The sequence below is a fragment of the Labrus mixtus genome, chromosome 10 (genome assembly GCF_963584025.1).
Source record: "Labrus mixtus chromosome 10, fLabMix1.1, whole genome shotgun sequence".
Classification (NCBI taxonomy): domain Eukaryota; kingdom Metazoa; phylum Chordata; class Actinopteri; order Labriformes; family Labridae; genus Labrus; species Labrus mixtus.
The window spans coordinates 21,669,414-21,682,813 of record NC_083621.1 but is presented as its reverse complement, the minus strand read 5'-3'; the positions used below and the strand labels follow the sequence as shown (position 1 = coordinate 21,682,813).

General features: G+C 39.7%; 2 protein-coding genes across 3 annotated transcripts in view; both read left to right on the top strand.

The window, feature by feature from the left end:
- Window positions 1-1,257, top strand: part of zgc:66433 (uncharacterized protein LOC321250 homolog) — a 31,786-nt gene extending 30,529 nt beyond the window's left edge. For both annotated transcript variants that reach the window (XM_061048754.1, XM_061048753.1), the window contains one exon: window positions 300-1,257. In XM_061048754.1, coding sequence (XP_060904737.1) covers window positions 300-775 — 476 coding nt within the window. In that variant the 3' untranslated portion in view covers window positions 776-1,257. The remainder of the gene's footprint in view (window positions 1-299) is intronic.
- Window positions 1,258-3,041: 1,784 nt separating this feature from the next.
- On the top strand, window positions 3,042-13,089 carry aup1 (AUP1 lipid droplet regulating VLDL assembly factor). The gene is made up of 12 exons (XM_061048747.1): window positions 3,042-3,359; window positions 4,967-5,104; window positions 5,957-6,107; window positions 7,495-7,682; window positions 7,843-7,915; window positions 9,151-9,224; window positions 9,542-9,608; window positions 10,376-10,478; window positions 10,574-10,711; window positions 11,322-11,461; window positions 11,677-11,765; window positions 12,727-13,089. Exons 1-12 carry the CDS (start codon window positions 3,319-3,321, stop codon window positions 12,770-12,772), a joined length of 1,248 nt encoding a protein of 415 aa, XP_060904730.1. The 5' UTR covers window positions 3,042-3,318; the 3' UTR covers window positions 12,773-13,089.
- Window positions 13,090-13,400: the final 311 nt, after the last annotated feature.

Genomic DNA, 13,400 nt, shown 5'->3' with positions numbered 1-13,400 from the left:
TTTGACTGATGCAAAGTTCCCCTCATGTGGACAAACCTAGATAGTTCTATTCTATTGCATCAAGAACTTCTACACTGTACATGCAATTCATTCTGTGGATAGATATCTTTGCCTTCTTTCAATCTAATTGCAGATAAATAATCATCAATGCATTTTCAAATGATTTGAAAGGTATCTAAAATTCATGCCAGCCTTCATCAACACAAACAAAGATCAAACTCATTAACTTTATTTTTTTATTAAACGTCTCTTTGTGTGTGTTTACTGTGTGTCTTTGTGTCTTATTTGTTCTTTCTCAGAGATGAGTAACCCTATAGAATCTGTTGACAAGGAGGTACGGAGGGCTGTCTCGCCTTCAGCTCTGATGCCATCTCAACCGTCTAAATCCCAGTCGTATGGTCTGTCCAATCCTGTCCACCTGAAACCCCATGTTCCTGTCACCTTCAACAAGCTACCCCAACGTTCCTTTTCAGCCCCTTCTCAGGTTCATGTTCACCAAAAATCTCCTCCTTGTGCTAGCCCACTACCGCTCTCCAATGTTTCTACCTATTCCAAGACGCCCGACCCCATGGGCTCAGCACTTATCTCCCCTCCTTTCTCATCAAGAAATGCCCCAGAAAAGTCTAGTTCAAGAGCTACGGGGCTCTCGAACCAGGTCCCTTCCTCCCATCGCTTCCTGCCTCCTCCGGCATTCACACAGGACGAGCCCCCTTGGATGGCCTTGGCAAAGAAAAAGGCCAAAGCATGGAGCGAGATGCCCCAGATTGTCCAGTGACACGCGAAAAGGCTCAAGAGGGGTTGGTCTTATTGTGTGGCTGGACCAGTATACATTTGCACACAAAGAGTTGTTTTTCTGTTTTACTTATCTTCTAATCTTTTTGAACCTTTGTTGTTTTAGAAACAATCTGTTCCACATTAAAGAGGCTCAGTTAAACTCTTCCTTAATATTGCACAGTCATACTTTTCAAAACGACAGGGTAGGACCAAATAATGTTGTGTCTTTTTGAAGTGGATGATTTTTATAAAAGTCTTTGTAAGTTATAAAGTGCCTTAATGTGAGAAGAAACCTGTAGTCTCGCAGACGTAAATGTTGTGTTTTTCATGGAGTCAATCGCAGATTCCACCTGGTATCAATGAGAATTTCAGGTAAGCAATGAAGCAGACTTGTAAAGAGGATTCTTTCATTACAGGAAGTGGTTATACAATAAAGATAAACTCACAAATGATTCTCCGGATGAATAAAAACCCTTTCTCTTAGCCTTTGACTTTTTTATTATCTGACATTGTGTTACTGTATGTTTCTTCTATGGCCGTCATACATGCTCACATTTTGGAAGAATGTAAGGAAAATGGTGTAACCGGAGGAATCCAATGTAAACTGAAGGTGCATTCATGTGGTCTCGGACACATCGGAAAAACGAGTTCCCGAGTTGTAAAATGCACATGAACACCTGCTCAAGTTGGAGCAACAACTCGGAAAATAATTAGGTGCCCGACTTGCCAACTTGACATCAGAATCCTCATCACATGGGGGGCAAAATATGTTTGTTAACTAATCAATTAATTCACGTATTGCACATCAACTTTTTGCTCAAATATAACTTGTAACAGTTACATTCAACTGATCTTCTTCATAGAATCAACTCTGTTTTTTGCCTTCTCACCACACAGCTACAGACACAGAAACAGCCTGTTCTGAGGCTCCGCATATTTGGAAATAACTGATGAGATATTATTTAACTATAAAAAATACACTGAAGATAACAACAAGATTAAATTGAAATTGAATGAAGTATTGAAGTATATTTATGAAGCATTGTGAAATCTAGGAAACAAGCTGTGACATGGCTGGAGGGTGGAGTGAGAAGAGGGAATCATGGGAGAATACAGGACAAGGTCTAATGTGAGGTGTGTGTGTGTGTGTGTGTGTGTGTGTGTGTGTGTGTGTGTGTGTGTGTGTGTGTGTGTGTGTGTGTGTGTGTGTGTGTGTGTGTGTGTGTGTGTGTGTGTGTGTGTGTGTGTGTGTGTGTGTGTTATGTCTTGGGGTATACTGTAAATGTAATGTATACATGTTTCATGTGATCCTGATACCACTCTTAAATAGCATAAAGTAAGTTATATGTTATGAGATCATTTAGATCGGTAGAACATTGTATGTGAGACCCTGTGGTGGAAAGCATGAAAATGACGGATAATAAAGATAATTCTAAAAAAAAAAAAAAATGAAACTGTAGAACGTGCTATCACCAAATGCAATAGAAACACTTTTGAATGGGAGGACAGGATGTAGGGAATGCAAAGATCTGGGATGAGAAGAAGAGGACTGAAGGCCAAACTAGAACTGAGTACAAGTAAAGAGGGTAGGTACGGTGTTTTATCAACTTCTCAAGGAGATACTGGACTGTGGGGAAAATTAGATATGGGGACAATGTATAGGAGCTGACTAAATCCCATAAAGCAATACTTAGATGTCTGCTACCATTAAACCTGGCCCTGTTCGAGAACAAAATGACTTAGGGTGCATCTGCGATCAAAGGGGGTGCAGCTACAGAGGTATTGTTCCTGCATGTGGTCCCCAGTGAACAGACAGGTCATGTGCATCAGAACATGGATGTAGTAAACACGAAGTGAGTCACTGTTGTCATTTGACAGCCTTTATTACTTATTGTAAAAAAATAAATAAATGTTGTTATTTGTTTGCATCCATTCAATTGAGGATGCAGAAATGTAAAATGAGGGTTTAATGCATGCTTTTGCACCCTCACAGAAGAGATTGTAGAGTGGAGTATGGGATGAATACTGGGCACAGAGGGAGAAGGAGAGGGGATAAGATCTGTCAGGGGGGATTTTTTTTTCGTTCTTATATTAGATAAGATTCCCAGGCAGAATTTAAAGTATAGGTACATTTCATGACGCTACACACGCTTGTACACTAGATGGCGGTATGTACGTTTAAGCTGTTAGCGAGCCGCCAAAAAAACACGAGAAGAAGAAGAGATTGTAGCCGTTGGAGCCTGCCAAAAATTCACCAGAAGAAGAAGAAGAAGAAGAAGAAGAAGAAGAAGAAGGCTTGAGAAACATAGATGCTAGCTGCTTAGCATCGCGGCCGATATGAGCGACTGCTGAGCTCTTATTTTAAAGTTGCAGTAATAGGTCGCCGAAAACATTTCACTACAATCCATCTAGTGATTTTGGAGACCGCAAGCTGCCACGTCAGTCCCAGGACGACAAAAGTGCTGTCGCTGACGTTATGACCGATTTATTGTCTCGGTTCAAGTTGTTTTCTTAGCATTAGCCTCTGAGCAAAGACTGCTAGACATGGAGACCCGGGGGGCTGAAGACATGTTTGACTTCCGTCGGTAAGTTACTGTGATCTTCAACACACACAAGTTACACTCTTCTCTGTTCAGGGTTTATTCTGATTTAGCAAATTAAATACAGGATACTCGTATCATTGTCTGACATTAGCTTTAACTACTTAAAGCTAAGGCTGCTAAACGACGAGACAACAGCTTTATAAAACATGAAGCTATCTAACTAACACAATAGGCTGAATGTTATTATAAATGTTTATTAAGCATCAATGTGTATGTTAATTCAAGTGGGCACTTTGTGTAAACTAGCTGTAGATGGTTACTAAACATCCTCTATTAAAAGCTTAAATTAAAGTTTACGCAACTTGTTTTTATAGATATTAGAGGCTGATGCAGCATGTGTGTGTTTGTGTGTGTTAGTGTGTCTGAATAACTTTGCCATAGCAGTCACTGTAGATTAAAACGAGCCCTTAATGAATAAAGACACAGGTTGGTTATGAGGCCTGTACATGCAGCGGGACTGTGTTGGGTTTTTAAAACAGAACCAGTTTTATTTTTGTCATCTCTTGTATCTGCAGCCAAACATGTAGTGACACGTAATGTTTAGAAACTGAAGCTGCGGATGTTGTGACTCTACTGTCGACTACAGATATGTGCTTTCAGTAAATGAATCGTGTTGTTCTTCGTGACCGATGAACTGAGCTGCACTTTGAACTTGAAGGAAATTCCTCAGAGGCTCAATACCCCCCCCCCCCCCCCCCCCCATCAGACAATATTTACATTTCAGACTGCAATATCTATTTATATTTCTGCAATATCTATTTATATTTCTGCAATATCTATTTATATTCTGTTATGCTACCTGTAAATAACTCCTACCATACATTGCCCATCTCACCTGAATGAGAGTTCCTTTTTTTATTATTTCTTCTTTTGTTGTTTTTAGCGGTGCATGCTTGTATGTGTGTGCACTTTAAGGTGAAGCCAAATAATTTCGTTATACAATTGTATAATGACAATAAAGACATTATATTCTATTCTATATCTGCATGTTAGAGGTCATTTCCTGTTGGGCAATATTTCTTTAACAACTAGTATCTTGCATCTTTGCAACACAATGACTGAATGTGGAGTAATCCTTAGTCAGTATATACTCTTGTAGCTGAGGTGGCCTTCTGTTCCCTCAGTTAAAGCATATATTTGAGTCTGGCTTAATACTTTATTTTATTGTTAGTAGTATTGTCTTATAACGAGAAGTTTCAATTTTTAAAGGGATCACTTTGTGTGTCCTAACAACTACTAAATATGTTGCAATGTGTAAAAAAAACAAAAAAAAAACTAAAAGCTTTTTTTCCTTCCATGACAACAATATGCTTCTGTACTTACATCTGTACACATGTCACGTTGCTGTTTACTAGTTAAACATAGCTACATACTGATTGCATGAACAGTGGGCTCACCTAACCTTAGCTTTATTTGGGGCGTTTAGAACAGGTACATGAACAATTGAATGACATGCAGTTGGTTTTGTTTGTTGTTTCTGATTAAATGTCATTCATTGCTTTCGGTTACTTCTGATCTGATCATGATCATTGGTATCTGTAACTTTCATTGACTCTTTTTGTGTAACTCTGATTCTTTCTTTTTTACAGGTTTCCCAAAGACACATTAATCCTTTTGCTGTTGCTGGTTTACTTTCCTGTGGGCGTTTGCTTGATGTTAATACGGATCTTTATCGGTGTTCACGTGTTCCTGGTCAGCTGTGCGCTTCCAGAAAGTTTTGTTAGAAGGTAAGTATTTCATGTTTTCATATTATTTACACAACTCTTAGCATAAATAATAGATTGTGACAGCTTTAATGTTGTGATAGTCATGTGTTTTTCATCAAAATCTATTAGAGCCCAACCGATTAATCGGCCAATATTAGTGTATCAAGTGACTATTGGTATCGGCTAATATTATTAGATTTATTCACCAGTCAAATAGCGTTTCATTTGAGTTTCATTGTACTACACTAGCAGTTTTCTTTCACCAGCTGAGTGTGCTATAAGGATTATAAAAAGCATTTTTACTCTCCAGAGTCAAGAGGTGACGCACGTACATGCACAGTTACTTTCCAGTTGAGTGACCATCTTGTCTTCATATATATTTTCCACAAGTGTTAAATAAATAGAAAGATATCGGCCGTTTCATCGGTATTGGATTTTTCCTCTTCCTCATATCGATATTGATATCAGCCCCAAAAATCCCATAAAAAGTAATGATTTTACACATTTATAAAAACGGTGGTAGCAGTAAATGACAGTTAATGCTAACACACTACAAACTGTGTAACCCATAAAACAATTTCAGTGTGACTGCTGCTTACAGATATGACTACAATCAATTCAGTCAGTCAATTAAGAACTGTTGCAGTGTGTGGCTCCTTTTTTTGTAAATGGTAAGGTTTGTGCCTGTTAAGCCATGATACAGTTTAAATGTGTCTGGCTCCTATTTATGTTCATGTGTAAATAAAGTTAATAACCGATGGATCGATGAGTCTTGATACACACTGAGCTGGTCCTCTTAGAAGTGTATGTTATTGAGAATGATTCACTGTGTGTTTCTGATGTCACCTATCCATATTTCTTTGCTGTCTTTAGATTTATTGTTAGGATAATGTGCTCAGTCCTGGGGATGCATGTGAGACAAAAAAACCCTCGCTCCAGAGACAAGAACACCAAGCTGTACATATGCAACCACGTGACGGACTTTGACCACAACATAATCAACCTCCTGACCCCCTGCAATACTGTGAGTGTTTGACTTTTTTAAAAATGTGTCTGTTTGATTTTGATAACTACCACGTTCAATTGTTTTAGCAAGTTTTAATTAGTGTGAATGTTATAAACCTCCTCTACCTGTTAGCACCTGTCAGCATGCATCAACGATCATGTCTGCATTTTGTGAAAAGGTCAGGTCTCAAAAGTTTCAAGTCATGTGCTGGAAACGGCACAGCATTGTTTTCCCAAACATAGACGATACTTGGTCGGACCGCCCGGGTATTTTTATGACTATACAAACATTTCCAAACTTTTTTTATTTATGCATGAGAGAGAGAGAGCGAGAGAGAGAGCGAGAGAGAGAGAGCGAGAGAGAGAGAGCGAGAGAGAGAGAGAGAGAGAGAGAGAGAGAGAGAGATGCATGGATTGATAATTGACAACATCTGGACCCTCTCTGAGTGCACAGTTTTGTAAACTGTGTGCATGGATTTCCACAGTTTGGGAATCCAGGTGAACAGTTTCGGAAAACGTCTCCACTGTTTGCAGATTTTTGCGCATCGATTGCAAACAGCTTTTTTCATTTCAATTGACCGAGCCTTCGGGGGCTCGGTCAACACAAAAAAAAATCCAGTTTTTAAAGGTTTCACTTACAACTCCGTTATCACTATGATGCTTGTCATCATGACTAAGCCTCCTCATACGTGGGTCACTTGATAATAATAACGGACCATTGAGTAGAACTTTTGAAAACACAAGTAATCTTACTTGAGCGTCTGCTGCGTGCTGCGTACTGCGTGCGTGCAAGAAAGGTGAGGGACGAGAACCGGATGAGCAAATTAAAGTTGCTTGTTACACAAAATAAAAAAAAATGTTTAAACCTGATATTAAAATATCTAAGCCTGACAGATTTGTTTAGATTATGTGTTCTTTTATTTGTGTTAACTGGTGCACAATGGTGGAGACCTTTTTTCCTGATTACCTACATGTGAGTGTTTCATTTCAACAGTGTGAGCTACAAGCATGACGCTTTTTATTTAAAGGTTTATTTTTTGGCTTTTTATGCCTCTATTCTAGAGACATGACAGTGGATAGTGTCATAAACTGGGGAAAGAGAGAGTGTGGAATGACATGTAGGAAAGGAGCCACAGGTCAGATTCTAACCTGGGCCGCTCCGCTTGGAGGCCTATGCCTCCGTACATGGGGCGTGTGCACTAACCACTAGGCTACCAGCGCCCCAACATAAAGCAGTTAAAAAATCTCATTTCAGGTCTCATTTAGAATTGGCCTGAAAAAGGTGTATGCCACTTTGCACGTAGAATAAGTGATTTATAATATATTTAAGACTACGTTATGCTTTGTTGTTTTCATATTCCGTGTTATATAAGGAACGCTTGCTTTGTGTTTTTTCCGCTTGTTAGCCCCAGCTAGAGGGCTCAACGGGCTTTGTGTGTTGGGCCAGAGGCTTCATGGAGATCCATTCAGCGTCTGTCCAAGGAGTGTTAGAAGACTCTCTTCAGAGATACTGCGCCAGTGAAGGTATCCCGCCTTTGCTCCTGTTCCCTGAGGAGGACACCACAAATGGCCGCGCTGGTCTGCTTAGGTTCAGGTTAGTGTGAATATTTCTTACTGAGGATGTAACTACTTATAAAATAATGGAGATGAATTACTGTCTCAGCTGTTCCTCCTGTCAGATTTAGCTTTTTCAGCCGTGTTTGCCTTGTTACAGTGTACATTCTCAACTAATGAATACATGTTTTCAATCTCAGCTCCTGGCCTTTCTCCCTGACTGACTCCATTCAACCTGTGGCCTTACGGGTGACCAGACCGTTGATTGCTTTGGTAATGTCCATTTACCTTGTAAACAAATATGAGGAGGGATAGATCATTCAAATGTTATTGTGTATTTACAGAATTCACTTTTTAAATCTTTACCGCGCCCTAAAATATCGTGAGTCATTTGTGACTGGTACAAGGAGACCATGTAACATTGACCCTTTGTCAAGCCTCACCCTCCTTAGTTACTGTTACTAGGTAAGACGGAATCTCTTGTCGCTGGGCTCTTTCTCATTCAAAAATGATAATGCCCCATGATTTAACAGACTTTTAAAAAAATATTTCATTGATTCGATTATTTTCTAAACTTGTCCGACCAGTGACAGATTAAAGTCAAATATACAGTAAGGTGTATGAGGAGAACTCGAAATCTCTAAAAACCTGTTCAAATATGATCTCTCTCACCTCCACTGACTTAACTCTGGACTCCCTCAATGATCATTTCTGGAGCCAGGGGTCTGAAATATCCTCTAAACGTCAGCTGCAGGGCCTTCAGTATGTAGTTGAGAGTTACGTGCACAATTTGAAAATCACTGCAACATCTCTTAGTGCTAAAAAAAAAAGAATTCTCCTGGATTATGATGTGGTTATCTTGAGTCACTCTGTCAGACACCCCGAGCACCTTTTAACCATGTCGTAGTAACTAAATGAAAGTCACATTTTCAATGCGACGCACTGAAAGACTTGTCCCATGCGAAGGTTTGTCAAACTGGAAGTAGCCGAGCAACGGTTGCTATGAGTGTTGTGGGCCCTCTGATTGGTACCAATCAGACCAATCATTCCCTCTGATTGGTGGGTCAGCAGGCCAATCAGAGAGCCAACAAAGGGTCAATGGTACTGCCTGTATTATAAGACTGAAATGTTCTTTCCTACAAAGGAAGGAGGGAAGTTATTAGAGGTAAATAATGTATTTAAAATGCCTTTTCAAAGTAGCCATATATCTTGGGAGTAAACATGAGTGTGGGCTGCTTCAATATAATCCAGTCATCTGAGCACCAGGAATAACATGTAGAACTCAGTGTCCTGTTGCTGTACGCAGCTGCAGCTAAAAGGAGGACTTTCACAAACACTGGAGATATTTTTAAACGCTGGAGAGATTGTTTGGATCACCAGGGCCCCATGCCATAACTATTAGTATTCATACACTCTCTTCTGCAGTCAGTTCATACATATACATACACTCCACACTGCACTGAAATGTAACACTATGGCTGATGTGATTGTGTTTTGTCTGTCCACAGAGTACACCAGAGTCAAGTTGGCTGTTGGAGCTCTTGTGGACATTTTTCGCTCCATGTACAGTGTATCATGTAAGGTACTAAATAATTTGTATCATTATTTCCATCCATCGGTTGAATCCTGATACTCTGCAGATAGATGATCGATAGAAACTAAAATACTTTTGTAGAGCTTTGAGTTACTGAAACTGTATCCATAACAATGAAAAACAAGGAGATGAAGTGTTAACTGTGGAACATCCCTAAGTGTTCAGTATAGTCTCTCGCCAGTACTGTTGATTAGTTAGCATGTTTTAATAAGTAGATAGTCTCTTTATGCATTTGAACATTTGTGTTATCACCGTTGTTTTCAGAGTAACTTTTTCTGTTGCTTATCTTTTCATTTCTATCCCAGTTGGCTCCCAACCATATCCAGACAAGAGGACGAGTCGATGCAGGAGTTTGCCAACAAAGTCCAGGAGGTAAACCAATGGTGTTCAGTTGGCTAGAATCATCTTTGGGTAACGGCACTAAGGAAAAAGACACGTTTAAACTAATGCAACTTAGGCGAGGTAATGGAGCACAGGCGCTGGACACAAACTCGCCTCAGACCCCTACCTACACACGCTAATATTACACATGCAGTGTGTGTGTCCTCCTCAAGCATACAGAGTTTGTCTGCACAATAACACCGGGCAAACTACAACCACACAGCACGTATTGCATTATTTATTGTTTAATAATACTAAATAATACCCTGTGAGGATTCTTCAATGAAAAAAAGGAAATGATGAAATGTTCACTTTCTGTTGTGCTTTGAAGTCATCGCACAATCACAACAGGTCAAACAGTCGACAAAATGTGGAACTCTCTCCCTCATATTATGACTCACATGAGCAGGCTCTCAAAGTGAATGTTCATTCCTTCCTTTTATATTCCTGTACATCAAATAGTTTGTAGTTCCAGTTGTCACGTGGAAACAACTGTTTGTGGCCTGAAGCTCACTCTCTCGCTCCCTGTTTCATTGTCCCTCTCCTTCCCTGAAAAACCAGGGCCCTGGGCACTTGCCCACTTTGCCCATGCAGTGATCCGCCTATGCTGTACAGGGGACTTAGTAATCTTCCGATTGTTCCCTCAAAGCAGAACAGTAGTATATTTGTTATATCTCCTGTAGAATCTGACTTGTCCTGTCTGCTCTTCACCTGCAGCTGTACACTTGAAGTTTGAATCTATCTGACTTTGATTACAGCTACTAGCCAGTGAACTTGGCCTGGTATCCACCAAGATCACAAAAGCTGATAAAGCAGAGCACGTCAAGAGGAAAAGGCACACTTTACCACAAGCTTCAACAAGTAAGTAGACACAATGTGTAGAATTCTCTTGAAGGAATTCAACTGGTAGGGTTTCAATTTTGAGTCGATGTCACCTTGTCTTTTTCCTGCCTTAGATGTCAGACCTGCTTCTATCGGCCTTGGCTTCATGGTCCAGAGTTTGGGCACAGATGATCGTAGGATTGCCAAAATGGCCCAACAGGTGAAGGACGTGCTGCCTCATGTCCCTCTGAATGTAATCACAAAGGACTTAGGTAGGCCTGGTTTCCAATTCTATTACTGCCTGATTTGCCTCATAACCCTGCCATGTTTGGTCTGTTCTTCTGTTATTTACCATCTAGATGGTGTATTCTTTCAAATGATAGCACTAAGGCCTGTGTCCACCTAGCATTTTGTTTTCCGGGCAGAAGAGTGATGGCTGTGCTCTGACAAGAAAAGCGCGGCACGTCGTCTTGTCTCTATGACAACAGTTTGTTGACAACGGCTGCTGTATGACGGACACGACTCTGTTACTTTTTACTTTATGATTTATTTTAGATTGTTTATTTCCTGATTAGACCCGGAGATAAGAGGATGTGGGTACAAGACGTGATCCCAAGGGGGCAATAATACAAGGAGTATCATACATTTGGAAAAGAGCGTCGGTGACATCAACAGCACCTTTGTGAAATGTTGAAAGATTTACAGCTTGAGCTTTTTTTCCAAGCGGCCGCCTGCTCCTGCAAACACTCTCTACTCATTGAAAACAATTGAAAAAAGACGCTGGCGCTCAGAAAAAAACGCTGGGTTGACACAGGGCCTTATAAAGCATGGCTGCGCTGTGGATGATCGTGCACTTATTATTTCTTTTGTAATTGTGTGCAGCAAAAACCAACTGTGTTGACACAACCATAACAAACCTGCTTGAGAACAAGGAGGAAACCCAAATGGAAGCAACTGGGACGTCGACATTAGGGCCTTCAAGGAACAGCTCCTACTCCTCTGGTTCTGCTCCCACCATTAAGGTTTGAGATTCATCGTGTTGAAACACCTCAGCTCCCTCATTGTAGAAGGTGTCATTAAATGATTGCTAGACATTTAGGAGGGAATTGTAAATTACATGTAAATAATGAAATTTAGGGATTTGAGGTCAACTTCTTCATACCTCAGATGAAAACAAATCTAAACTAATCTATTTTGATCTCCACAAATGTGTGAATATTTGTCTTTTCATCCACAGCCTGCTGCCAAAGCTTTTGGGAGATCGCCAACTGATAGACATTTGTCTCTCCAAGAGAGAAAAGAGGCACTGTATAATTTTGCAAGAAGGTAAAGGTTTACTGTTTTAAGCTTTAATACATGATTAAGATATTTAATAATATGCAAGAGAAGCAAAATCTAGTTTAAGGTTGCAGCAGGAATGCAACAAAGGTCAGCCTGACTTGATTGGAAAACAATCAACTATTGTTTTGATGAAACATTTCTAGACTCATTAAACACAACCCCAGTTTCTAAACCGTTGAGATAATTTGGGAAAAGAATGTGATGATGTGCAAAACATTGAAACCCCACGTTTAATTAAAAATAGCAAAAAAGTTGGGACAGGGTCATATTTACCACATCCCTTTTAACACTTTGTATACATTTTGGGAACTGAAGAGACGTGCATGTGGGATGTTTCACCATTCTTGATTAAAGGACCAATATGTAAGAAATCTACTGAATTAAATCATGAGTGACCTTACTATATCATGAGACATTAAGGAACATGCTATGATGAAGTGCTGGCTTCTCTGACAACAACGCAGCAGCCAGTATGTCCTTCTAAGTTTAGAATCCGGTCCAGAATGGTCTGTACCCGTTCGCCTGAGAAGTAGGCGGTTTTAAGGCACCCCCACACACCCGTGTTGGATGCCCCTCGGTTTTTGAGGCAAAAGGCAAATTAAAACATTTTGCAGCGATGGAGAACTGGTTCAGATAGAACTGATTCTCCCCGACCCAAAAAGCCTCTGCATGTTTCTAATAAACCCCACGAGCAGAAACCCAGACGGTCCTACTCCTCACAAGCTGAAGAAGTCAAATGTTGATGTTCTGCGATGATCATGCAGGAAAATGAATTCAGATGTACTGTATACTTCATGAAACCCTCTTTAAACAAGACATACTATCTTTACAGTTTGAAAGTGTAATAGAGTGTGTGTGGCACATTTACCAGGTGTGTGTCAAACAGAATACTTAATTATTATAAGAAACTGAACACTGACTTCTTTACTTTTTCTCTCTCATCTAGACGCTACATTGAAAAACATGGACTGGATCAAGAGGACACTCATTAAGCACACTTTGGGTCAAGCCATCAACTAGTCAGAGAGAAGACTATTCAACTTGCATAGCATTCTAATTTGAATGGTGATTTTTATATTCTGTCGACAGGTTTCATTGAAAGACAGATTTTGTTTAATGCAAATAACGGAGAGAAGTATTTAGAGCATAAACATTCATGGAAAGGTGATACTGCATGTGTTTGGTTCTTCATTCTGACTGATACATAATTTTGATATCAATTTGTATTATGATCCACTGACTGTGAATCATCTATTTATTTTTATAATGTCCAGAAATGTCAAAGAAAATAAAGTTCAGCTTGACCGTAGACATTTGCAAGTGATGCTGTTTTTTTTTAATTTTTTTAAATTGACTCCAATGTCAATTCATGGAAAATGAAATGAATACGACTTTGGTGTAAATTCAATTTAATCTGTAGGCTGAATATTTCAGTTTTAAACCTGACGAGTACTTGTTATTTGTCGTTTAAATTTCCAATGCATTACCCCGAAAACAAAGCAAGCAGATTGTGCCGCAAGAGGGAGCCAGAGGGTAAATATTTAGAGGTTGTGCATCCGTACTGAGTAGTGTACATAGACTGTAAATATTAGGTAGAGTACATTAAACAAAAAGAATAAG

Coding starts and splice junctions, on each gene's coding strand:
- aup1 (XM_061048747.1), top strand. CDS start 3,319: ATGGAGACCCGGGGGGCTGAAGACATGTTTGACTTCCGTCG. Junction 6,108..7,494: donor TCCTGACCCCCTGCAATACT/GTGAGTGTTTGA, acceptor TCCGCTTGTTAG/CCCCAGCTAGAGGGCTCAAC. Junction 7,916..9,150: donor CCAGACCGTTGATTGCTTTG/GTAATGTCCATT, acceptor GTCTGTCCACAG/AGTACACCAGAGTCAAGTTG.